Source organism: Chlamydotis macqueenii, chromosome 2, assembly GCF_036417535.1.
Source record: "Chlamydotis macqueenii isolate bChlMac1 chromosome 2, bChlMac1.mat, whole genome shotgun sequence".
Classification (NCBI taxonomy): Eukaryota; Metazoa; Chordata; class Aves; order Otidiformes; family Otididae; genus Chlamydotis; species Chlamydotis macqueenii.
In genome coordinates, this window is record NC_141557.1 from 43,428,112 (window position 1) to 43,455,758 (window position 27,647).

The window sequence follows — 27,647 nt, forward strand, 5'->3', positions numbered from 1 at the left end:
AAAAGGTTCCACAGAATTCAATAAATACAAATAATCTTCCTACAAAATTTATAAAGTCTCCAATTGATCAGTGGCTCCAGGAAAGGTTCCCTACATTCTCAACATTGACCTACAGAAGTCTGCCATTGAAGTCATGGGGAGTTTCATAGCCGAATTCATCTGCACTAGAGTTAGACTAATACATGTTTCCTTATAACTCTATTAAATTTGAAAGGGAGGTCTAAATATCTGCTGAATGGATATCAGTCTCAAGTTTTTTCTACTGCTTTTAGAGGAACTCTTCTTAATTATAAGAAATTTTGTAAGACTTGTAGATATTTCTGACCATACTGACCCCTTTGCAGAGTAATGAGAAATTCGTCCCCTCTAGGCATGAAAAAGAAACATATTCCATCTCAATCCTCTTGAGACGCCTACAGTTAGAAAGGAAGCACAAAATGAAATCTGAAATACTAGGGAAACCTTTGGATCTCAGTACACATGAAGGAGCAGGATTTCCTCCCACTCACCCCTACAAATATTTCTGACACCACTCACAACATTACACAAAATACAACTGCGTAATTGAGCAGACAATGCAAGCTACACACTTTTTCTGTGGTATTACTAGTAATTGATTTTTTCCAAACATTTCTGAAATTTCCATTTATCAAGCAAGAGCAAGGAAGAGAAGTTTTATGTGAGAAAGGACAAAGAATTTAGTCCCCACCTTTTTTTCCTCTATTTGCAAATTCAATGCTTTCTTGTCATTTCTTAAAGAAGCATTTCATGCAGCAGTAGGGAAGTGCAGCTCCCCTCTCCTCCTACCAAAGCTGGTGATAGGAAACAGAAGAGTGCTAACGTAATAAGGAGATACCCATTTAAGCAGAGGTAAGCATAAGATTTATTGACCTGAGAGCAAGAGGTCAATATTTACTCAGAGAACAATAAATCTCGATATTTGGTTGTAACAGATGTTAATCCAATGTATTATTAAATCCATCCCATTAAAGCTAATTAGATTGTGTGTCCTCGTGAGCCTTGTTGCCAATAGTCATTAGTATTGCATGGGTCAGAATTACTGTGCTTTGGTAATTAAATAATATAATTTCCAATAAAATTAAACATCTGAGGATACAAATACTTATTTTTCCTCTACCATGACTATATTATTGTACATTTCATTGGGTCTTTCCTTCATTCCGCTGTAGACCTTCCTTCCATTCTTCTGCTAGGACCAGCTTAGCTAAAGAATGAAAAACTCTGTTTTGAGGTACACCATTTTTTAATCTGTCTCATTTTTCTTAAAAATGATACTCCTAAAGCCACATCCATCCACTGTTCATGCACTAGGCAGGTAAGGAGCAGGAACACAAATCATAAGTAGCTGCTGTCAGGAAAAAGAAAAAGGAAAAGAAAAAGGAGTCATAGTCCTAAGTAGAAGTGAAAAATTCCTTCTCATTTGGAGTTTTACAGTGCTTTCCATCCCCACATTTCAATGTACTTCACAGATAAGAGGAAATACTATCATCTCCATCTTAATCTCTGAAAGGAACTGAGGCACACAGAAAGGAAATAATGACAAAGATCTTAACCACAACTCCATGGTGGTGGTTAGCATTCCATGCCCTCACAGCACAGACCTACAGCTGGCGACTGGTGTGAACTTCATTGTTGGTGAAGACTTAGTGAGGACATGAGAGATCACAGAAAATCAAATCCTGGTTGTTCAATCTTCTTTATGCCACACACATCAGTAACTACAGTTCCCAAGTTTCAGCTCCATATATTGACTAACATTGATCCGTGACAGTATTCTTCCATCAGGGCCTGCATTGTTTACAGATGGTAGGTGCTTATTTCGGTAAGAGTTTCACACATAAGAGGAGTAATAGCTTGAGGGGAAGTCTTAAGTGCATCGAACTGTACATCATGTGTTACCCAGAGACATGGCCTCCAGCACTGAAGGTACAATGTGGAAAGTAAGAGTCAATTGCCACCATTTTGTGAGTTTAAAAGTTGGACAACTAGCCTAAGATAGCCATCTGGGCTTTGTCTTTAATTAATGGAGAAAACGAGGCACCTGCAGAGAGTGACTCATCTCATCCTAGAACAGGCATCTAAGATAGATGGGTTCAATTTGGAACACCTTCCCTCCTCCTCCATGGGCTTCAGTGGAAGACATCAACCCAAGTTTTAGATGGCTAAAGCAAGGTAAGATGAAGTCTATGCAGAAAGTTTATCTCAAATCAAAGACATCTAAAATCCACATTCCTCTGCTGTTTCTAGACTACGGAGCAGCTGGATAGACCCAAGAGCTGCAGTGGACACAGTTATAATACCCTATATTCTTATTAAATCCTATTTCTTTCTTCTTTGTGGATGTGTGAACACTAGTGAACTTCACGATGGATGAGCCAGCTAGCAGAATAAAAAGTCTAAGTACCTGCAACGTGAGAGGTTTCCAAACCAAGATGCCAGCAACTGGACAGACTCTAAGCTACCAGAGAGACCATAATGTGCACATATTTACCCCACAAGATTTCAGTCCTTATCAGCTGAAGAGAATTGGGTGGTTCACACTGTTTGTATCTGTATGATCATTATATGTGTCTACCAGGGTGCCAGTCAAGACATTGGTCTCTGTGTTGATCTGTGCGGACAGCTGTGTGTGTATCGTGCATTTAGCGTGTGCACTCACAAGTGCACCTATTGTGTGTAGTCACTGGACCCAGGGACAGGGAACCACAGTGGCCTCATATCTATTGGGCTGGAAAAGGAGGAAGCCTCCTGGGTCCCAAGGACACCTGAATTAAGCCACATTCTGACATTGTACTGAATTGCCACTGCTTTGAAGTCTTTTCCGTGGTTGACAATTTTAACTGAAATTGTAGGGACATGTGCTTTGAATCATTTTCTATATGTAAGAACTCATTTGCATTTGATCCCAGGAACATCCCATTGGTGTCCCACACACATACTAATCATTAGAAAACTCTGCCTTCAGGGTGGAGGTTCATCTGGCTTTGTCTGGCATGAACTTGAAATGGAACTTCAGACTAGTATTAAATCCACAGATGTTTTTACCTCATTATCCTATCGCATGTTAAGTTCCTTGAGCTCCAAAAGTTAAAATGCACAGAATGAGGCAATGTGAGGTTTGCAGTTCTGATTCTCTTTGAGAAAGAGCCATCTTTAACCAAGAACAGTTGTGAGAATACGTGCTAACACCGTACTAAGGGCGTGCCTCAGCTCTCTTGACATTACTTCCCTTCAGAAGTTCAGAGCCAGTTTTTATAAATTTAGTGCACACAAATCCCTTTGGTGCACTGCTGCTATGTGTACATGCAAGGATCCGGTTTTCATGTATACACAGAATATCTGAATGTATATATTACATGCTTCCAAGTCTATACATGCAGTTGTGCAGGAGCTATTTGGAACAAAAGTCAGACTTGCAGTGGACTCAGAAAACCACAAACAAAACAAAAAAAAATAAGCCAAAGAAAAAGCTCCATCTAGTACATGGCACAACCTCCATCTCTCCAACGTACTACAGGGCAATTGACTCTCCACATCTAACATGGCTACAGGCTACTGCCCTCCTACAAGCTTCAAAGTGTTGGTATTTTCCTTCCCTCAGATGATTCTCATTATAACTGGGCTGCGTGCTGAGTGAAAAAGTAAGCATATGAATCATATCATCAACTCAGTTGTCTGGAATCTTGCTTTTCCATGCATTTCCTCATTGCTACACAGATGACCAGTGTAAAACATGTTGTAGCTGCATCAAATTTCCTTTTGCTCTTTTTAACCCTACAACTGCCTGTGAGTAGATACTTATTTAGCATTATCCAGCTTCCTAACCACTGATGATCTGTGCCTTCACTGCCTGCCTCTCAGACATCGCAAAGAGTTACAAACATTTAACTTGAGATTATTGCCTAGGGGGATCTCTCTATCCAGCTTCTGGAATAAGTGCCTATGCTCTGCTCAGTAAGAGAAAAAGAGGACTCTCAATTTAAGCCATATCATTGCTCCATGCACTATCAGATCTTCTCCATCTTTCCGCCAGTGAAGGTGGCTCCATAACACTGTATCTTTTGCCACAGCCATCCCTCATGGGACCACTTTTCACCCTGGAGTGACAAAAGGGCTGGTTCCACCAGCTTTTAACCCTGCCAGAGGAGGGATGTATGAATAAGAGTGGCTCAGAGCACGAGTCCCGAGGCAGGTTTCGGCTGCCTTAGCTAACAGGCATATACAGAGGACAAAAATAAAAGCTCCTAGCTATTAAGACTTACTATTCACATGACACTGTTTATTTGAACTACACCATTAGCCGATAATGGCTATAATACAGTTCAGCATGTTATACATTCCCCTTCTACTGCACCTTTAAAATTTTCTACCTAGCATTGGCTCTACATAGTATTGTACTAGCTTCCCCCCTGTTCCTAATCTGTCTAAGTCTGTCTATCAGCCTCCATTCCTGAAAATTATACTTTGCTTTTCAGTGAAAGGAATATTTTTGACTGATTCTGTTCAGTGGAATTAATTTTTCCAGTTATGGAATCCAAAATACATCTTGCAATCTTTCGCTTTGAAGCCAGTAGTATTCCCAAGGCACAGGATTAGAGCAGCCTTTATAATTTCAGGATGGGCAGTACGGAAATGGTTTCTCCTGGGTTTGTTTTTAATCTTACAAAAAATCTGTAATCAAGTTTTCGGAATAGCGTTCCCCTTCTCCATTACTACTGTGTATTAACCACCGGTAATCCATTTCTACATTCAGAGACTGAGTTTCTGTAGCAACTATTTTAAGAACTGGTATGCTTGAATTCCTGTATTGTGGGAACAACACTAACTCCAGCTTGAAATTATGGGATATTTTATGAATATTTTGTGATCACACAAGCAGAAGTACTTCCCATGTGTTTATCAAACAACTGATTCAAAAATCACAGTTTAACAGCACCACTAAGCACTTTCGTTTCTACTCTAATCTTTAAGAGGATTGTGCTAAAAAGATTAATCATTCAAGGACAGAGAAAAAAAAGTTTAAAGGCTTGGCAGGAAAAATGGTCAGTCTCACGTGCTTTCATTTTCCACGGTCAACTGGGACATTGGGAAGCAGAATCCAGCACACAACTTGGGCTGCTTTTGATCACCATCTAGTGCATGAATGGGGGAACTGCAGAAATTTAAGGAGCAACCCGATCTCAAGTTAAGCAGCAGCAGGATTAACAGTTCTTTTCATCGTTTTCAGAAGACCTCAGATAGGCTTAGTGAACTTGAAAAAGCAGGAACTTCCAGATATCCCTAGATACCTGATGAAAGCCAGATGTTTCATAATGACACTGTTTTCTGGTAGTGCTGTGACTGTGATGGTCTAGGGCTATAAAGAAAGCAAGACCAACACAGTGAAGTAGTATCTTTTTCAGGCCAAATTACACAGTGAGAAAAAGCAACATGGCTTCAGGCAAGGAGCCCTTTTATCAAGTCTCTGTGTCATTTCCAGGTGTCAAAATGTTACATTCATTTCATTGTTGTCCGACCTTTTGTCAAGACCTTCAGAAACACTATTTGCAGAATTTTTCACTTACAAAAATGGATTGTGTGTTTTGTTATAACAGAACCTCACATTCTGATTGTGCTTCAACATCGATACATGCCTATGGGGACTTGAGGGCTGGTAAATCAGTAAGACAACTGGACAAAGGAAGACCACCACCAATACCATTGGGGAGGAGAGTCCCTGGCAGCTTTAGGTTTTGATCATTGCAGGTGACCCAGGGTAACTTGTACCATGCTTTCCAACAGCACTGGCCAAGCAACTAGCCCTGCCTTTCAGAAAGCATGCTGTGACTCAGCACACAAGAACTCAATGTCTTCATGCTGAGGAACTTAAAAAGGCTAAAACAAAACAGAAAACACATCTTTACAGAAACAGAGTCACACCTTCAATGTTAAACAATAACAGTGTAAATTTTCATCAAAGATTAGCAGGAAGAATTTCAGAAGGTTACAGGAGACACATTTGCAAGAAGCCTTTGCCTGTAGACAGTAGAAGAGCCTTCTTTTAAAATGGAAAAATACTGCTTTTCCCCACAGTAAAGGCAGGCATGCTCCTGCTAAACCTTGTGAGACCAGATCAAGGAGCAAGCAAAGGTACTTTAGCTCCATGACTCTGCAGTAGCCTATAGTCACTGTTACACCCATGCTAAGCAAAGCAACTAAGCAGAAGGGATGTCTTTAAAGCATCCCTTCATGTCTGAAGCTCAGACTAGCAGCTGAACTATCACTCAGGGGAAAAAAAAAAAACAAACCAAAACAAACAAACAAACAAAAAAAAACCCCAAAAAACCCCACAAACCCCAACACTCATCTGCTGTTAAAATTGTATCCTAACTCCTCAAACATTATTGGACTTAGATCCCATATAGGACACTCAAATGCCTAGGAAGGAGAGAACTGTAAAATCTTTACAAGCATCGTTTCATATTTTATTTGACACTGACCTCTCAGTGATAACTATTCAAAATATCTTACTCAAAATAACTTTATAGGCTAAGTCTTGTAAGCAATACATAATTTTATACAAAGAATTAAAAAGAAAGAAAGAAAGAAAGAAAGAAAAAGCTAGCACTGCCTGGAAAGTAGGAGATAATTCATGCTTGCTACAGTTTATTCTTTAACAGCTCATACCTTCAAAACAGAGCTGGCAGAATTGCTGAGGAAATTATGTTGATTTAAGAACAGGAAGAAATTTCCTCCTCTCCTCAAATGTAGGTTTTTTCCCTGACTGCAGCAAATAAGCATTACCAGCGCGTGCACTAATTAGCAGTTCCAACACATTGCTGTTGTTCTGGTGCCCCCCGATGGTCACCTGCCTTTACTACCAGCTACCGCTTCAAAACCTCTGTTGGAAAACTTGTTAACCGGGTGTAATCCCCAAACGCACCCGTAGCTCTTCACCCGGCCAGACTCGACCTCCGAGCCCTGACACGGCCACAGGCACTGCAGATTTCCCATACCTGGTCTTCAGAGTTGAGCATGCAGGGCAAGTCCTACAGCCAGGTCCTCACCACCATCCCCTAACCACCTCCAGCGGAGTGCGTTGGCAGCTTCAGCAGTGAGTCTTCCAGTCTACCTCATAGCTACTGTTAATCACAAAAATTAACCTGATTCACAAGTCCAGATGCTATGTCCAGGGTCTCTGTAGAAACCTGCCCCACAGGCAAAGCCAGGCTGGATAGGGCTCTGAGCAACCAAACCATTCTATGATTCTGTGATATTAACTGAACCGAGGCATCACGCAAGCAGATAAGGCACACAGATACCCAGCACTGGCTGTGTCTTCCCTCCTCTCCCCAGTCACCACATCATGTTACCACACAAACTGACCCAGCATGTCCAGACAGTCCCCATCTCATACAACAATCAGTTTTGCACAGCAATGCATCCCATCTCATCTCATCAGCAGGGGTGGTGAGGACCCAGTATGATACATCTTCATTTCCAACCGTACTGTGGCACAGAGAAATTAATCATTGGTCTATAAATCAGCACTTCCCTCTATGAACTGATTACAACGTGACTACACTCACTGCAGCCAAAGGAAAAGGATAGTCTCAATCAAAAAGGGTGCTTCAAAAGACTTCATTTCCAAAAAACTTCAGATGGAAAATATAGATGAAAGCTTAAATCTCTTCAAGAAGAGATTAGATGGCCAAAACCTGCCATTCTTCAATCAGGAAAGAAGACAGCTTTATCTAAAAGCCTATCCTGGTTTATTGGCAAAGAGAAGATAGCAAAGCGATATTTAACATGTTGAAAGGGGGAAACGGATCAGATCGCAATCAATACAAATGTGACATTGAGAAAATTTATCAGAAGAAAAGAAATCCTTGATTGACAGGACTAAGGAAAGGCGGTAATTGTTTTAAAATAGAGGGAGGTGGATTTAGATTAGATATTAAGAAAAAAATTTTTACAATGCGAGTTATAGAACACTGGAACAGGTTGCCTAGAGAGGTGGTGGAAGCCCCATCCCTGGAAACGTTCAAGGCCTGGTTGGATGAGGTTCTGAGCAACCTGATCTAGTTGGGGATGTCCCTGCTCCTTGCAGGGGGGGTTGGACTAGATGACCTTTGAAGGTCCCTTCCAACCCTAACCATTCTATGATTCTATAAAGAAAAAACACTTTGGTGTGTACATTAGGGAAATGTGAAACCCTAGCTACGTTCAATCATTAAAAATGCAAGTAAGGCCTGCAGCGAAGGATTCCTACCACAAATCTGATTAACTTTCCAAGCCATCAGCAGCTATTGGGATATTAAAGGTCTCCAGAGGGCAAATTTTTAGATCTACAGGCCTGGATGGCTTGTACTCAGGATTTTAAAAAGGTTTACTGAATCTTTGTGTAACTTCGAAAATTCTGAAATGGAAAATTCCAAAAATAAGCACCAGTATTAGAAGTGGTAAGGAGATGGATCTAATGCAATAAAGATACTCAAGCCAATATGAATATGAAGTAAAAAAAAAAGAAACAATTGTACTGGATTTAATTTATAATGAATTAAAGGGTAAGAATATAGAGTCATTCTAAAATAGATAGAAACAGATTTAAACTTTAGTTTTTTGTGTGTTCAGTTACTTTTATATCTGCACCAAACATCATTTTTTTGAGTCAGCCTGCCTTCGTGATTTTGCTGATATTACAAGTTTTCTTGATGATTTGCTTGCACTTGGAGCACTAATAAGAAAGCCTTACACAAGTCATTTAGATGAAAAATAGCAGGAACAATTCACACAGCAACAGCACAAAAAAAAATAGGACCACACAATAGGAAGAAAGTAAAACAAAGCAAGATTTTAATAACTAGTATATCTTCATATCTAGTAAATAGGATGTAAATCAAACGTTGCTGCTAGCGAGGCTTCATAGAGATCAGGATTAGCCTTGATGCTAATCCCTGTTGTTGGTTTTCTGGAAGTCAATAAATGACAGCTGATATCCTTTGTGAGCGCGACACTTGCAAACGGAGAAAACTAAGAAGATAGACCCGGAGTGCTCAAACCCACTCTAGCAGTGGCTTTCTAATACAGCCAAAAGGTAAGTTGTGCGTGTAGGAAAAAAAAAACACAGACAGCTCAGAATGGATGACTATCCTAAAAACAGTGACTCTGAAAAGACTGTAGCAGTCAACAATAAAACAAAACTCATATGAACTTCCAGGTCACACATCAGAAACTGAGAACCCTTCCTGGCAAGAAACTGAGTTCTCTGCAATCCTTTTCACTTTACATCAAAGTCAAAATCAGCTTTAAAAACTTCTGTCAAGAGACAGACTACAAAGTTTTGTAATTAGGTCCTTTATGTGGATGCTTTAAAACAGTCAGCGCTGCTCTTAAACAGAGATCCCAGCTCCTAGGACTGCTGGTTAATCTGGGATTAACCAGTCTGTTTTCCATCAGCCAAAAAAAAAAAGAAAAAAAAAAAAAAACAACAAAAACAAACCTCAAGATGTCTTGACAATTTCTTTTGTTCTTGAAATAGTCATTTATACACACAAGTTTTTGTTTCAGCATTCATCATCACATATATATTTTACAAAGCCTCATCAGCTTCATCAGCTTAAGCTCCCAAAGAAACACAGCAGAAGAAAAATGATAGTATGATCCACGATTTTATAAACAAGCGCACAGGCATTAAGGAGGCAATTTTATCTCCGCATGCAGTAGCGGAAACTCAGGTGCTGGCAAACAATACGTAGCTCAGATGTTCACTTTTTTTTTTTAGTGGTAATGAAAAACTGGAAGGATGCTGATGAGAGCAACAGAAATTATTCAATGGCTAATGAAGATTAAAACATGTGAATCTCTCTAGTTTATAAATAAAAGAACGACAGGTGACTTGATGACAGCTTATGAGCATGGGAAAAGGGAAAAAACAGAGAAAGCTATTTGAATGTGGAAAGGAATTTTTTCACCACCTTTTTTCCTCCCTTCTCAATCAATCTCCTTTCATATAGGAAGACTAATTAGCAATTGAAAGAAGGTGCCAATGGTAGTTTTACCATTCCTTGCTATTTTCCAGTCAAGAAGAGATGCCTTTTCTAGAAGATGTGCTTATACAAAAGTCACTGGGCTACCCAGATAAAAATCCCTAAAGTACAGAGGTGGCCAGGTAATTCCTTCTGTCTTTGAGTTCTTTTTGATCTTAGGATTCAGTTTTATGGCTAGATGCAAATCACTTGCAAACACATAAATTAGTTTATTCATTTATTTGCCTAAGTCAAAATGCAGCAACCTGAAGCTTGTTAAACAGTGGCTAATGCATTCCTGTCCGGCAGGCACAATTCAGTTGAAGCACACCTTCAAGGGAAAAAGGTAAAGTCAGCTGATGTCTTCCACAGATCTCTGGATCAAGTGCAGCTGGCTCATCTGGTCTGCCCAAACAGGGAAAGGGGAGAGGAATTGCATCCCCTGTCTGGACTCACCTCTCCTACCGTATGTGGTCCGTTCAGAGAATAAGAGCTCGCGGAGAGTATTCTTTCCTCTGTTGTACCTGCAGTCCTATTCTAGTGCCCAAAAAAATACATCTTTCGGACTACCAAGAACAAAGTAAGGACACTTCCATGCACGACCACTCTTTCACAAAATCTACATAAGCTGTCCAACATAAGCAGAAGTGTAAAGCCACAACTGTTTCATTTATACCCTAAAACAACCACCAAGCAATTCTTTGATCAAATATTTGTAACCCAGGAATGTTTACCATTCTTTTCTAGAAACGTTGCACATGCCCAACTACCCATAACCTTTGTAACTCCCTAGCATGGGAGTTGCCCACTTATACGTGATAGAACAAATACAATGAAATATTTTCCCCAGATAGGTTAAGCCAGCGTTGAAATTGTCACCCATGTTTCAGACTACAGTGGGCATTTACCTTTCCTCTGAGGTAAAATAAAGGCTTACACTGTTAAGCAGCTTCTGTTTTCTGGCTGATTAGGCAAAAAGATATCTTATCTTGTTTTCCATCAAATACATAGTAATTCATGCTGTAGGAGTCCATTAACTAAGAGTGAAACTCAAAGACTTTCTCTTCATTCCTTCCAATTCCCTATAAAATGACCCAAAAAAATCACTGTGCTATTTATTTTGTAATCACTATTATTGCACTACAGCCAACTCATTCCTGTTATTTATTAAACATGCCAAAACCAAGAGAATGCTAGAAAACACTTGGTTCATTCAGACTCCGCAGCCGGTACCAGCTGTCAGGGCAGAATGGTCAGAATGCCTCCAGAAAGATTTGTAACCAGAGGAAACTTCCTTGTGTAGTGTAGAAAGGGTTCATTTAAAAGGTCACTACCAACAGACCACACTAGCACTCATTATTCATTCATGAGATTGGAATTTAGCTCACCTGCAGTTTCTGATACTCAGATACCTTCATACAATATTTAAAGCAGTCACAGAAGCTCCTGTTACCACACCCTTGCAGAGACAGAGGCTGCACTTACAAAGTGCCAGCCAAGAAAGAGTGGCTTCCATTCCACATTGCAGTTTTGCTGCATGCAAAAGCAAGAAGAATCATGCACTAACAATTAAACAACTGCTGCAAAATAATTTTTGTTTGGCCACGTTCTTTGCTTTCCTTCTTGGTAAGACTCATCCTATGCGAAGGACCAACGGGAGGGGCAGACATTACTTTTAACCTACACTTATCCTTTAGCATTGAAATATTAAGTATTAGCAAGGTGAAGGAATATATATAACAATCATGTACCAAGCCAGTGGCTCTTCTGGGCAGTCACCTCATCAATCCCTAGTGCACCCTAAAATGTTCACTGCAAGTGCTCACCTAGAAGTCATCTGTTACTCACTCATTTGCATTCCTCAGTCATCAACCCCATCCAGTTCAAACTCCCACTGCACATCAAAAAAGACAAAACTCCTGATCCTCTGAACTGCATACCAAAATCCTCACAGGGATGGGGAACCAGAGCTTGAACACTTGCAGGAAGGGCAGCTTTAGGAGCGGCTTACAGGCACAAGGTAAAACGACAGCTTCTCAGGGAGCACCACTGCCCACCATGGGGTGGTGGGGCTGATCTGGGATGGACAGCTGCCTTGCTACATCTAACCCTGAGGGCTCCAGATCAGCCAGCATGCTCCACACCAGCCCAGCTCTGCTACAATCACACAATGCAGCCCTGGCACAGGAGCCCCGTGATTACAACTCAAGAAAGGCCCAAGGGCCTCCATTTGGCCAGGCTTCCTACAGTTTCATTCCGAGGTTTTTTTTCCTGTCAGTAGAATGCTGCGAAGTTCAACCTTCCTTCCACCTCCTTCACATAGGAATATAATTTATCCCCTGTGCAAACCACAGAGCACTAAGTCCACAAACCCTTCTGTGACTGCAGTTTTCCTGAGACAAGACTATACATCCTCCCCATACTCACACAATACCACCTGTGCAGCCCCAGGCTTGCAAATTATTGCGTTCTCATCACCAAGGGACGAGTCAGGATGCTTTAAGTAGCCCCTGGGGCTTCTCATATGAAAGGAGTAAATTCAGAGCTGGCATGCAGACCAGCTTCACAGACCCAGAGACCATGCTCAGTGTTCCTATGGGACTATTCTGTAGTCGCCCAGCACAGAGAGAAGATAGCTGCAAGTCGAGTGTATTGGAGACACTGAAATGCTGATACCTCTGAATGACTGTTTTCCTCATTTCACAGAAAATTAGGAGGTGGAGGGGGAAGAAAAGAGAGTTCATCACTCCCCCAAATGCCAGATAAAATGATTTAATTCAGTGCATTAAAATATGATCACCATTTGTTACAAAAAGAAAAGATGATGGGGGGAGGAGACAGCTTCTGTTCAGGTAAAAACTGAGCACAGAATGAAGCTTCCAGTGACCTCGGGACTCCAGTACTTAGACATTCCGGGGATGCTTCAATTATTGAGTTCCCCTGTGATGTATATTGGGTTTCATTTTGATCCACAGGCTATTAAACATGATCTATGACACTTTAAGAAAAGCTGTAGTTTGGAGTTCAGCCTGTAACTCAAACTTTTTTTTTGTTCCATCATCGGTTATTAATGTGCATATGGCACTGAGAGACCATAATGAAGAGGTGCACAGATATGCAGGAGCACAGTGATGCTTTATAAGAACCCAGCCAATAGGGTCAATCAGAACTAAATTAACTGTGTTGAGTGTCTTCAAACTCCACTTTCTTATTAAAAGCAGGTCTCTTCATAGGCAGGCACAAAAGGCCATTTAAAATATTAGTCGATATGTTCTAACTCTAAAATGAAGCAAAGGAAAGGAAGAGTAATTAGTCCTATTTAAGCAGAGGAAAATATATGCTGCTTGGGCAAACAAGTACTATGTAGTCAGGAATCCGGATACACTACTTGAAACCAACAAAATACATCAAAAGCATAGCAATTTGCCCAGAATGGAAAAATAATTGACTGTAAATAGGCTAAAAATGCATCCTGTATTTTTGTCAAAGAATAAACCATAGATCTAGAGGTCACTATTTCTTAGAAAGTGTGTATTTGCAAGGGATAAGGTTGTGTTTGCTTTTGTAGGGTTGTTTGTTTTGTTTTGTTTTTCCTAAAAGTAGCCAAAGACTACTAAGACAGCAAAAACATTGACCATGTTTAAGTGAAACTAGGACATGCAGAAAATAGAGGCTGGAGAAATGAGCTGACAAGAACCTAATGAAGTTCAAAGGGAAATGTGAAATCCTGCATGTGGGGAGAGACAACCTCAGGCACCAATAAATGCTAGGGGCCACTCAGCTGGAAAGCAGCTTGGCAGAAAAAGGGGGCCTGGTGGACACTAAGTTGCACATGATAGGATGAGGAGTAATGGTTTTAAAATAGAAGTAGGTAGATTCAGACTAGATATAAGGAAAAAAAATGAGGGTGGTGGAACACTGGAACAGGTTGCCCAGAGAGGTGGTAGATGCCCCATCCCTGGAAACGTTCAAGGCCAGGCTGGATGGGGCTCTGAGCAACCTGATCTGGTTGGAGATGTCCCTGCTCCTTGCAGGGGGGTTGGACTAGATGACCTTTAAAAGTCCCTTCCAACCCTAACCATTCTATGAGGCAGCAATGTGTTCTTACCACAAAGGCAGCTAGTGTATTATTGGGCTCCATTAAGCAAAGCACTGCCAGCAGATCAAGGGGCAGATCAAGATCCTCACCCTCCACTCAGCACTGGTGAAGTCACACCTGGAGTGCTGTGTCCAGTTCTGGGCTCCTCAGTACAAGAGAGACGTGGACATACTGGAGAGAGCCCAATGAATGGCCATGAAAACTATTAAGGGACTGGAGCACCTCTCCTATGAGGAAAGGCTGAGAGAGCTGGGACTGTTCAGCCTTGAGAAAAAATGACTGATGGAGGGATCTTATCAATGCATACAAACACCTGAAGGGAGGATGCAAAGAAGACAGACCCAGGCTTTTTTCAGTGGTGCCCAGTGACAGGACAAGAGGCAATGCACACCAACTGAACCACAGCAGGTTCCCTCTGAACATCTGGAAACACTTTTTCACTGTGAGCGTGACCAAGCACCGGCATAGGTTGTCCAGGGAGATTATAGACTCTCCATCCTTGGAGATATTGAAAAGCCACCTGGACACAGGCCCGAACAACCGGCTCTAGGTGTTCCTGCTTAAGCAGGGGACTTGGACAAAATGACCTCCAGAGGTCCCTTCCAGCCTCAACTGTTCTGTGATTCTGTTAGTAAGCTTTTCTAAGAATCTAGTTACTTCAGTAATACTATGCCTTATTCCACCCTGTCCCTTTAAAACAATAATCTTCTTTTACATGACCCCAATATGTAAATACATAATCATATACATGTGCATGCATGAGCAAACACACACATTTATATTCAAATTTTGGGAAGTCTCACAAAATTGCATTACAAAATACAAAATTTTTCATTTCTACAGCAGTAATGAACAAAAATCCAATACTGTTCCATATGGCAACATGACTCCAAGTAAGAAGAGCTTATATTTATTACGCTATTTGGAAATGACAAGAGGTACAAATAAGGACGGCATGTTTAAATACTCCTAATGCAAAAAACAGATGATAGAAACTCTTATAACCATGCCTTTTTTTCCTTGTTTTTTTTTAACTGTAAAATATTGATAATTCATCATTAATTTGCCTGCCTTTCAAATACGTAGCAAGGGTTAACTAGTGGGACAGACTCAATGTAAATTCCTTTTTGCTTTCTATACTCTGAAAATAGTTTAATGTTCGCTTTTAAAAAATGTCATAGAGTTGACTTCATTTTTGGACTAGCCCATTAGCATAAAGCCAGGCTAATAATAACAGAAAGTGTTAAATTATTCTTTGTTCCTGTGTTCACAGCAATCATCATTATTTTTCTTTTCTACCTTTGTCATTCACAGTAGGATACACCATTCCACTGCTTCAGTTTTACCCTAGCTTAACCCTTTAATCAAGTTGACCACTATCTCCAAATCAGGAGCCCTTAGACATCTTACCTTTTCAAGTCTTCACAAATACAGAGAGAACAATTTTCTGAGGTATGTCACCAACTGCCTACTTAATTTACATGAATTGTGCCACTTCCGCTTAATCCACAAAAAAAAAAAAAAAAAAAAAAAAAAAAAATCAGTTTTCTGGAAAAATAAATAGGATTTAGTTTTAACCTTGTGGTTCTTCTACAATCTGTGAGATTCCTAACAATGGAGGCAAAATGTTCGCTGCTCTGGGTAACATGCTGTATCTATTTGAAAGCTAAACAAATTAAATAGTACTATCTTTGTTCACACAGAAATAGCAAGCAGCACTTATGCAGTGCTTAAGCACCCTTTAGTCAATTGAATTTGTGGCAATAAAGCAGAGAATGCAGTCCCACTGAAACCCCATGGCCTTTGTTTCTGTGATCTTTCAGTTAGAAAATAAGGCTTTTTAGATGCTTCCTACATGTAAATAGAAAGATTTATTATGTGTGAAGCTTTTAACAATGCAAAGATTTGAAATCTGTTTGTTTTCTATATCTGAACTGAAAGCCAGAATGACCCTCAGGTTCTAGCAAGGCAGTATGCAAAATTTTTAAGACACTGGACAAGTGGAACCTATGCTTCCCCTGTAAGGAGGGAGTGCATCTACACAAAACATACCCCATGATTGTAGGTGATTCGCTTGGGTCCTGAAAGAACAGTCATGTTAACTAACGAGTCCTAGTGCGATAGTTTTAAACCTGAATTAAGTATCATACTTATGTGTAGCCATACAGCTCCTAGTACCCGAGCTAGCTAAGGTACTTTCACGGAGCATTACATACTGTGATGAAAATACCTCTTGCACTGACCTCGGTGGAAGGTTTGGGTCCTTTGAATCTGTCAGTCTCTCGCGATTTTATTTCCTCACAATATTTTTTCTCCACTTTGTCTATGCCCCCAGGTTTCATTTCATGCCATTATGTGTATTACCACACAGAGAAATGATTGGACCCTCCATTATCCTTAAAAGGATTTCAAGCAAGAAACAACTAGTGTGAAACCTACTTCACCTCTGGAGATCTGAGCAATCTTGCTCTGCAGGTGGCTCAGGGAAGATGAAATCCTCATTCAGCCTGAATGCAATATATGGAACTTCAGCAGACTCCCTCCCCACAGGTTTGATTGCTTCTGTAGGCTGAGCACTAGGGATCAATAGACCTCAGTCCCCAGTGGGCCTTGAACATGCAACAGCTCAATGTTAAGTCTCTGACAAAAGTTGCCCTGCACTCTCATCTAGTCAACCATACAGAAGCAGAGCCATTTGGGCTTCTTCTTTTTGTTTCGAGAATTGAGGGGTAGTTTTAACAGTGCTCTTAGAATAGAGATGCTTTGCTGCCAGATGTGTTGTTATTACTGGATGGGATATAAATATCAGTTCAAGATATTACCTGATATTACGAGTCTGGGAAGGGACTGAGGGGTAGAATAGAAATAGTCAACTATCCAAATGACAGAACTTAGATGGTTAAAAAGAAGTGGAAGGTAACTTAGGGATGTTGATTCTTGTCTATTTGCCTCAATTCAAACAGCACCACCAAGGCAAAAAAAAAAAAAAAAAAAAAAAGTAAAGATTTTTGCATGAATAGGACAGCTTTTAACTGGAACCCAACTGGTACTACCTACTCCTGAAAAGCCAGTCTGGAAGAGGGGCAAAACAGAGAGCTAGAACAGAAATATCTACAGTTGCCATATCATTAATTACTAAAATATCACTTAGGACTATTATAGAAAGCATGGGTTGGAAGTAGTTCACATCTTTGCCTTATCTTACTACATCTACTGTAGGTTACAATACCGTCAGACAAATATACATCGTTTCTATTCCTGTACACGGCTGATATGCCAGTCATTTCATGAAAGCACAAGTGAGAGATCAGGTCAATCTCACAAATCATTATATGTGGCTGAAAGTTAAGCAGGTGTACAACCTCATGCATGTAAAATACATACTGAAGTGTTGCTGGCACCTGGGCCTAATGCTAAGGTGAGATGGACACTGTGAATGTAAAATGCATCGATCCCTACTTCTCCTGATGGAAGTTTTAACAGTGAATTTGGCCCCTTAGTCTAGCACTACTACTTCAGTACTCATGCAAGAATAAATCTAACAGAGAACAACGTCATAAATTCCAGTTATGTACAGATATGCAGTCAAAACTCAAAGTATTCTATTTTTAATTATTAATTTTTTTAAAAAGGCATGTTATTTTTGTGTTCTTACAACTCAGATCTACTAAGGAGACATGTAAAACAAAGTCATGCTAAACATCTTTTTAAATTAACAGCTAAGACACTTTTGTACTGATGAGCTATATAAAACTGTAGAAAAAAAAACATATTAAAAGGGAAAGTGTGCAAATCCCTCATTAACAAGGTAGTGAAACACTGCTATAATTTTCCTCTGCTATTGTATTCCACTGTATTTTCTTTCTCGTTTATATCAGAGCTCTCTTCTTAACAGTCATTTATATGCAGTTAAACTACAAAGATGTGATTCATCTGCTGATCTATATTACATACTATTAGTTGCAAAATCAGAGATGTTGTTACTTTTAACAAGTGACTGCTTATTTTGTTATTAAATTTCTGAGCAGCATCCTCTGCTGAGGAATGGTCACACTACAATGTAAGTCCTGGTTATTATTGTATTACTCATTTTGTGGTTTCAGGGTTTATTGTGCCTCTCTCCTCTAAGGTCCTTGCATGCAGCTCTGCCTCCACTGGGTCTCCTGCTCTCACCTCTCCAAGCATGCTGCATTTCTGCCCCTCAAACACAATAATGAGAATTGAGCTGGGCCCACTGAATTAGGAGGGAATTTTGTAGCTCTTCCCTCTAGGAGGCTGTAAAATAGAGGCCTAAAACAGCACACAGCATGCTGAGGATTTAGTGTTGCGCTCTTCTGACTTGTGTTTATGAACTAACAGCAGTCAAGCTGGGATTCTGGCATCCCTAAGGTTCCCCTCCTGAATAATGTCTCTTCAGAGAGGGCTTCTAACTGTAAGTTGCCCAAGCCATGATCTGCGAGTTTCCCTTCTCCTTCTCCACATTAAAGATGGGAGAAAATTGTGCCAACTCCTCAAGTATCTTCCTTGGGTAACTGCCTCAAGTTATACAGAATGAATCTGGAGCTTCTGTTGACCCTGAGGACTTCCCTGACAAATCAAATTTCTTCAGACAATCTCTTCAGAGGTCCCATCTGATTCGCCAAAATAATAATCCATCCTCCTGGAAGGTCCTTCTTTTAGACCTGCCAAAGCAATCTCTCCCACTTGTAGATTTTTGTTTCTTGAAGTCCACAACAGATTTGTAAGTTGCTTTAAGAGAAAGCAAAAAAGTAAAAGGGATGGCACCATCACTTAATAATCCTCACATGTTGACAAAAAAAAACCCTAGAACTTGACGCACACTTTTTCTTTGTTTTTTTTTCCCCCAAACGTATTTCTACATGATCACGTTATTTCAGTGCAACAAGAAAGCACACAAGATCAGAAACAATTAGATCAACGTACCGTATTCACAAATGACTAATTAACAGCTCCAGATCTGTCAGTCACAATGATTTAGCCAATCTAACTCCCATACACTTCTGCGTAAATCTTACCATTGATTTTCCTGCCATTTGACATGGCCCTCCACAGAAACTCATGTCAAACAGAGCTAGATGCTAGAGTCAGTAGGCTACCTGTTACCATAAAAATTACTCATGTAAGCAACATTCAGAGAAACAGGTCTCCACCACTACTCTGCAAACACACACATTAAAATATTGTTAATTGTTTTCTTTCTCTTTTCAATTATAAGAGAACCCCAAAGTACATTACGCAAGAATGCCAGGCATTCACATAACAACATTTTGCACACAAATCCCAAGTGCAAATATACTTGCAGTGACATGTTGGGGACCTTTCTTGGGCATAAGCCTGGGCTTGCTGCATTCAATGTTGTGGTTATAATCTATGTCATTTATCTCATGTTATTCCAAAATCTAGATGGCAAATATTATTAATATAACCAACTGGAGGTCTTGTTTTTCCTTCCCATTCAAACCTCGTTCTGTAGTCAATAGATATTTTGAATACATAAAGAATACTGAATCGAGTCCTTGATTAGTGTTTGATTTATACCACAAAGACCACAAGATTCAGAGGTTGCCAAGGCAACACCACTTCAACCTCCTTACATTTCTGCTTTGATATGAAACCTCTCATTATATAAATGTATCACAACACCAGTCAGCATGACAGGCTATTTTACAAATATGCCTTCAGATAGCAGACAGCTATATTCTTCTCTCAAGTCGGGTGGGAAAGGCAGGGATAAGGTTACCTTTTACTAACAGGGAGAGGGGAGGGGCAAAAATGGCATTCCAAGCTATAAAGGCTTCGGTATTAAATTGTATCCTGAGCCTTCTAATATAGCCAATAAATTTTGTATTATTAGTCCAAAAATTCACAAAAGGGCAGAAAGCAAACAAAACAAAACAAAAAATCTCAATCACACCACAAAAGCAGAGTCTGAGTCTGAAATGCTAGAATTTTGAGTAATTGGGACTAACAACTTTGTATAAAAGCTTTACTGAATCATTGGAAATATGATTCTCTAGCATACATTGTTTAGACCTACAGAACAGGCAAAGTCTAGCATGGCATAAAAGACCTATCAGGAACTACTGACAATTTTTTAACCCCAACTTTGAGGTCTAAAGTGGTACTTAGCAATATACCGTTAGACTTCTTTACTGAGCAGTATTCAATACCCAGTAGTCTATCTACAGTTATGCTCCAGGAGCCTTCGGCAAAGCCAGGCTCTCATAGGAGGAGGGATCTGTTAAAGATGGTTATTTCTGTGTCTCCCTCTTAGTCTTCTAGACCACACTGAATCTGAGCAGACTACAAGCTGATCCAGAATGCCCAAGGCATGGCTGGCTGGCTGGGTTAGCAATAGGATAGCAATAGTTCCAGATACGTCCTTCCAAACCCTTCCTTGTGCCCTAGCACCCTCTGTGTTGCCAGGATGCTTTCCAGAGACAGTATTACTAACAATTAGCTAATTCTGCATCATCTGGAGACACTTCATCATGAGCTGAGAAAGTTGAGTTTTGAATTTCTAGAGAAGATTGTTACAAATAAGAATATGCATAGATATTTGTAGTTGTGGAAAAAAATAAGAAAATTTGAATGGTCTAGGCTTCGATTTTGTACTTCTCCCCTTTCTTCCATTTCTGGCTTGTAATTTCTAGTTATACTTTTCTCACTGTGACTCTGTGACATACTGACCGTTCTTTACAGTAAACAAAGCCAATTTTAACGGTGTGTCATAAGAGAAGAGGAGCAAAAATACCACAAGGGGGCACAGACAGCACTAGCAAAACAATTGTTCCTTCATCCTGTCAGTTATGTCAGTTCCAGGGCAGACACAACTGCCCCCAGCTCGCAATTACAAAATAACACCACTTACAGATACTTCCAGGTGAATGTAACAGTAGCTCCCAGTTAGCACAGAGTGCCTATTTGTATGGTTTCTACACGAGGAAATCCTTCTTCACTTATTTGTGAAGAATGTTACTGAAAAACACCTTACATTGCAGCTTCCTTTATGGGTTACGCCATCTGCTATGCACTCAGAGTACCGCAATATGTTCTGGGCATGGACTGTCTTGGACCACCCAACTGAATCCAAAGCCTTGCTGCACTGTCTGTAGAACCAGTTTCACTACGCAGCCAATTCATGCTGTAATCCCAAAAGATGAAAGTGTTGTAAGACGGTGGACGTGCACAGAATTTCCAGTTTCAACCACTAACGGATTAACGTACCATTTATGCTGTTCTTTACTTGCCTACCACCACATTGTTTCTCATTCCCTAAAGTGTTCAGGTGATGACTCAACCAACCAGCTAGTGGCTGACCCAAATCCTCCAGGCCACTCTTTCCTATCACCTTTCTGGTTTGCCTGTTGGCAACTCTGAAGTGGGTAAATTTTATACCTAAAGTCCAAAGCTCTAGACTTTAAAACAAACAAACAGCCACACAAAAAAAAAAACAACAACAAAAAAAAAAAGCGCTTCTGAGAGACACAATTGATGAAGGACACCTAGAAGACTGACATCAGAATTAGGTATCACACTGCAATCCAGTCAGCCCTGACACATTTCCACACAAAGTTGGCCATGGAAGCTGGAGAAGAGCCAGTACAGCATAAAACCTTCAGGGTTATTTTACACAGGTCTGTGCAAATTCTTCATGAAGTGGAGGACTTGAGATCAGAGCTATTTGCTTATCAACTTTCACAAGCACTAAAATTCACATAACTAACCTTGGAAGTGTTATTCTGAACAATATTGCTGAACAAGCAGTTGAATAACATCAATTACTTGGTCAAGGGATTTTTAAGACATCAATTTCCTTAATTATTGTCAGATATGTAGGTCAACAAAAAAGAAGATTGATTTCTGGGTAAACAAAATAACTGGGATGTTTAAATGTTGTATGGATAACCAAATTGAATTAAAGCATTTTAATGTTCATTTTAGTGAAATGATGGGAATATTCAGGAAGCACTTGCAGTCAAGAAACTGTACACATCCCCATCTGCCTGTCAATGGCATAACGCAACAACCTCTCCAGTCTTCATTTTCTTATCACTTACACCTTGCTGATCAGGATGCATTCCTTCTTGCCCAGTCATATATTTGTACTGATTAATGTAACACTAATATAATGACTATGCTATTTGCATCGGCAAATTGACACTAGCTGGAAAGCCCTTGTATCCACGCTGTGGCTACACATGGCTTTGTACTGCAAAAATTAAATATACTTTCCAAAACAACACAGACACAGTTAAGGAAGGCCTCACCCCTAAAGACACCAGCATCCACCATAAATGGAAAGTAATTGCTGTAAAAGGAAAGCTGCTGAAATAGGAGCAGATGTTATTGGAACTATGCATGTATATATAGTATGTATACCATATGAAAGCATGCATATGGTATACACATCTATGTTCTAGTTTAAATTTCTAGTAGCAAATTCTGGGAAAAAATAAATGTAGACCACCAAAGCTGCTACAGAGAGAAGCAAACAATGAATTAAATTCAATTCCTGACAGAATAGCTTATTCAGTAAAACATAATACCAGTCTCTACTGGCTTCTTAATTAAGTCTTAAATTTGCCACTAGTAACTTCAAAATTTTACTGCTACTTTTTTCAATATGTTCATGATTTTCTACTAGGTTGGCAAAGAGTTACCAAAACACTCACCAATGATGTTTTTCCTCATTGTATTCCTGTTGTCATTTCTGGGTTGTTTAACATCAGAAATGTAATCTTAAGCATTTCCTCACTTGTATTATCATAGATTATCATAGATAACACCAGACAAATTCCAAGGACAGCATTAAGGAGTCTGAAGCATGTAATGAATACTCTTGTCTACACAAGAGATTCAGACAACACTATTCCTCTTCTCTCAGTTCTGCCAGCTGCTAACAGCTTTGATAGTAAGTTGAATACCATAAATGCCTGCATCTCTTACATTAAGAACAAAAAATAATTAGCCTTGTCTAAACAGAGAACAAACTTAAATCCTACCAACATCTATTTAAGGATTAAATCCCCATTTTACTAATAGGTTAATGGTGAACAAAGCCAAGGGCTATTTCACATTCGTACCTGGCACACAGAAAATCAGTAAGCTACAGGTAACACTGTTCATGTGACACTCACCTGGTGTAGCTTCTGCCAAAATTCAGGTCCGTCTTCCATTTTTCTCAAGCTTGGCGGAATGTACCAAAAGCAAACATTTGCATACTCCGGCTAAACAGGAGAACAAGTGATTTCTTATGAGATAAAACAAAAAGGACAGGAACACATCTTATAGCTCATAAAAAGTTCCATTTTAATATTTTTTGGGGGGGGGGGGGGGGGGGAAGCCTTTGAGTTTATACCCTTTCCATTAAAACTTCCTCCTCCAACTCACCTTCTGTTTTCCTTTTTTGAAACTACAAATAGTTTTCCTATCACCTATTTCTCTTCCTGCTGCCAGAAAAAGGAAACCTGTTGGGGATTCTTTTTCATTTCTTCTTCCTGCATACATATTTAACTCTGCTTCGCTCACTAAAAACTTTGGTAAGGAAAAAAGTTCAGGAGAGGCATAGAGAGGCAACTTACAGATTTCAAAATTGAAGCAACTTTAAAGAAAATAATACATTTTCTTTTTAGTGTTTTTTAAATGGAAATCTCCTGTGAGACATTTTACGCAAAACACACAAACTCAATTCTTGTCACCATTTACCACTTGGACACCTAGTTATTTTTCTACTAACCAATGCCAATCTCCCTTTATATCATATATCATATGGCACAGTACACAGTGCTGGAGCTAATGTTGGCTTTCTCAATTTCCATATCTTATAAGAATCTCAGGACCCCTTGCAGGGTATGTGCCATATCCTGGATATATCTTTACAAATATCTAAGCAGGCTTTTTGAGTAAAGACTGAGACTCCACATCTCTGCTTCCCACCAGAAAAATTTTGCCTTTAAACTCAGCAGAGTTAGCTGCAAGACTCCCAACAAGAACAGCTGTTCACTATGCATTATAAAATAAGGCATTTTGTGCTTATAAGGTTTCTGTTTCATATATGATTGAGAAAATGTTCCTAGAAGACCAGCCCAAGGTGTCTCTACATTTTCTGCTAATTTTGAACAATTTTTTTTTTTTTTTTCACCTGTACAGGTAAAATAGCATGAGGAATAGATATGCCTTCTAATCACATCCAACATTACCCATAAAACCACTCACTCAAACTTGACCTGCATTATTTGCAACACCATATTTAACTGGGGTCTAGATTATAACATGGATTCTAAACTCACACACGCCATCCTCATTAGTACTAGTTGAAAGAAAAAAAAATTAAAAACAAGTTAAAAGGAGCTTGGTAGCTGGGTCACACCATCTCTTTGCCCCGCGCTGTGAATGCAGCTGCTATCACAATCCCAGGCAGTCTCCTGAATGAGGAGAGCCCGCCAGCTGAGACGTGTTCTTTCATAAAAGGGCACAGGGAACTGCTCATATCGTTTTCCGCCTGGCTTCAAAGAATGCATTAAATGCAATTTAATCATCAAGAAGAATATCATTGTCAGCAGGAACAGAGCTGCAAACCTGCCACCTGCTGCCACTGAATGAAATAAAGCTCAACTCTTAAAGTCCCATTTCTTTCCCCAAAGAGCACGCATTGAGTACATACATAAACACAGACCCTGAAAAGGCAGCAGCTTCCTCATGAGCACAAGCACTAGCTCGCTGTTAAAGGGTTTATTTTAAAACTATTTTAAATCAGATGGCAGGAGTAGGCAGATGGCATATATTACCATATTGCCATTGCCTATATTGCCTTCTTGATTATCTCAGTTTCCTTTCACACATCAAATACATCATCCCCCTCTGAAAATACCATTCATCCTAGAAAAACTTAACTATCCCCTGCCATGCTTCACTCTATTTCTGGTTATCTTGTCACAGCTCTTATCCAAGCAGCTAAGCAATTATACCACAGAAGCCCTCAAGATGACTCAAGCACAAGTGGCATTTCCAGGCCGTAGAGGCAGTTCTCGTTACAGGACTTTCCTCACTGCACGTATGAAACGATCATCTTCCTGAGCTTCTTGTCCAAAGTCCAACTTCTTTTCAGAAAAGGCTCACATAACTGGGCCTAGCTGCAGTCTGTCTTTGAATTCTCCCTGTTTGTCCTCCTGCACTCCTGAAAGCCTTTTCTTAACCCTTCCTCAATTTCCTTCTCATAGCCCATACTATACCACTCCCTCCAAGCTCACTTTTAATCCAGGTGCCCTGTTCCTCCAGGAACTAAACAGCAGTCTCTGCTCTCACCAACAGCCTTCGCATTTACAGTGGATCTGGGCTCTCTGCTAAGCTCTACAATAATAGAAAACAGAAAGCTTTTAACAGACTTGCCACTTTAGTAACCCAGTTATGTACCACTGGTCCAGAATTTTTCACTCCATTTAAAGTTTCCCAGTATGCACTTTCAAATTTGCAGTTTTCAAAATTAAAGGGAAAAATTTATATTGTATGAATAGTATAAAATATTTTGTATATTTCATATTTCTTCTAGCCTAACCTGGAATACTCGTGGCATCAGCAAGCATAAACCAAAGCTGCATCGTTATGGTTTGACAGTCTTCATGTGTGGCTCTTACTCCATTTCCCTTCCTCCTCTGTGTGTTCCCTTCTTCCCCACACTACATACCTAGCTATCTTTCACACACGTACACTTTCAACAATGTGGAAAGTTTTTTCTAAAAATTACAGGTCTTTTCATCATCCCCAGATACTAGCCTTATTAACCAAAGAGCTGAGGATAGGTGGAAAAACAGCACTTCAGTTCTGTTCCTTTTACCCACTTTCCCCTAAGCAAGACCACCAACAGGTAAAAAGCAGACAGGTTTAGCAAAGACAAGTGAGAAACACAACTTTGGGGTATTATTAGGAAGGTGGGTGTAGAAACAGAATTAAGGAAAAAAAACATGGACTTGAATGATGAAAAGTCTATTTTTAGGATCAAAATATTCTTCCATGCAGCATACACTGTTATCCACAAGTCTGGCAAGCACTGCTTTTTTGAAGCCAGACTCTTCCCTTTCACAGAAAAGTGCTCCATCTATACCCCCTGAGGCAATACAGGCCCAAAACCTAGGAAAATAGGCAGAGTGATGGCAGGGAATACAGAGCATGTTATGTTCAATCATATCTATGCATCTCCAATACATAAAGCTAATTATATACTTCAAATACAAATTGTCAAATGGTTAAAAAGAACAAAATCAAACAGTAGACAAAACTCACCCCAAAACAACACCTCAGTTCCATTTTCACTTACCTCTAAAAGAAGCTGGAATCCTTCTCTTTTCTTAATTTCCTCCACCAGATATCTGTGATTAAAAACACAGGGTTTTAAAGCATAGAACAAAACAATAAATACAGACAACAACAAGTCTTGAATGTGTATACAATTTTTTTTTCCTCCTTTCTTTCTATTTTTTTTTTCTTTTTCTTTTCATTTTTTTTTTTCCCCCACAGAAACCACAGAGTTAAACCTCATTTCTACCTGCTGTGAAAATACAGGAGCTACCAGTTCCTGGAAACAAATGAAAGCTACAGCCAGCCAAGGAGCACTGAGGAGAGGTCAAATTCTGTCCTCAGGCACAGATTTTCAGCGGAGCCACATGGCACAAATTGATCCTATTTGCATCAGGCTGTGAACCTTCCCAATGCAAATTTTCGTTGATGTTGCTCTCTACAAATTAATTCCTCCATCTCTTTTTCTCAACTGCTGATGCTGTGCTGCCATGTCATTTTGTGGTTGCCCTGACATCCCTTGCACTACTATTGTCACCAGGACCTCTTAGTTTAGCCCAGAATCTTAAAGTCTCCAAGTACTTCAAGCCCAGCAATTTTCCCAATACTATCCTTGTTCCACACTGCACACAACAGTGCACATTTCCATTCAGTGAGCCGCCCCTGATGCACAATAATCCCTGGGCATCCTATGCTAACAATACATCGAAGTATTTCTTTTCTCTTTCATCTGTCAGTACAAAAAAATCACAGAAGCCTTCAATGGGAAGATGGGTTTGAATCAAAACTTTGGATCCAAACAGCTTCAATTTATAGAAATTTTTTTTTTAAATATGACCTCAACTTTGCCATGGCACACATCACACAGGAATTGTGAAGAAAAGAAGACACTTTGACATAGCTAGGACTTCTCGCTTTATTCCCCCCGCAAAGCCATCCCAAGGAAAACTCCAAAGAAATCACCTCAAATTCACACAGCTTTTCCATTTCAACAGTATTTTAGTCTTCCACATGAAGATTTTGCTGTCTAACAGTAATAAAACTGCGATGGTTAAACTACGGATTTTGTACAAATTTGTTGTTTTGCTGCATTAATTTGGCATTTTCCTGCCTGCAGCTACATTACTGGTCATCACACAAATAATTCTTTTATCTACTACTTGAGGAAGAAAAACATTGTCAAAATAACCCCTTTTGGTCCTATC

At 39.8% G+C, this 27,647-nt stretch overlaps 1 protein-coding gene across 1 annotated transcript in view; it reads right to left on the reverse strand.

Moving 5' to 3' along the window:
- GADL1 (GAD like acidic amino acid decarboxylase 1) overlaps window positions 1-27,647 on the reverse strand; it is an 84,400-nt gene that overhangs the window by 13,091 nt on the left and 43,662 nt on the right. Inside the window, exons 13-14 of the mRNA XM_086742741.1 lie at window positions 26,465-26,516; window positions 23,289-23,378 (exon numbers count right to left, since the gene is read on the reverse strand). Of these exons, the coding sequence (XP_086598867.1) occupies window positions 23,289-23,378; window positions 26,465-26,516 (142 nt within the window). The remainder of the gene's footprint in view (window positions 1-23,288; window positions 23,379-26,464; window positions 26,517-27,647) is intronic.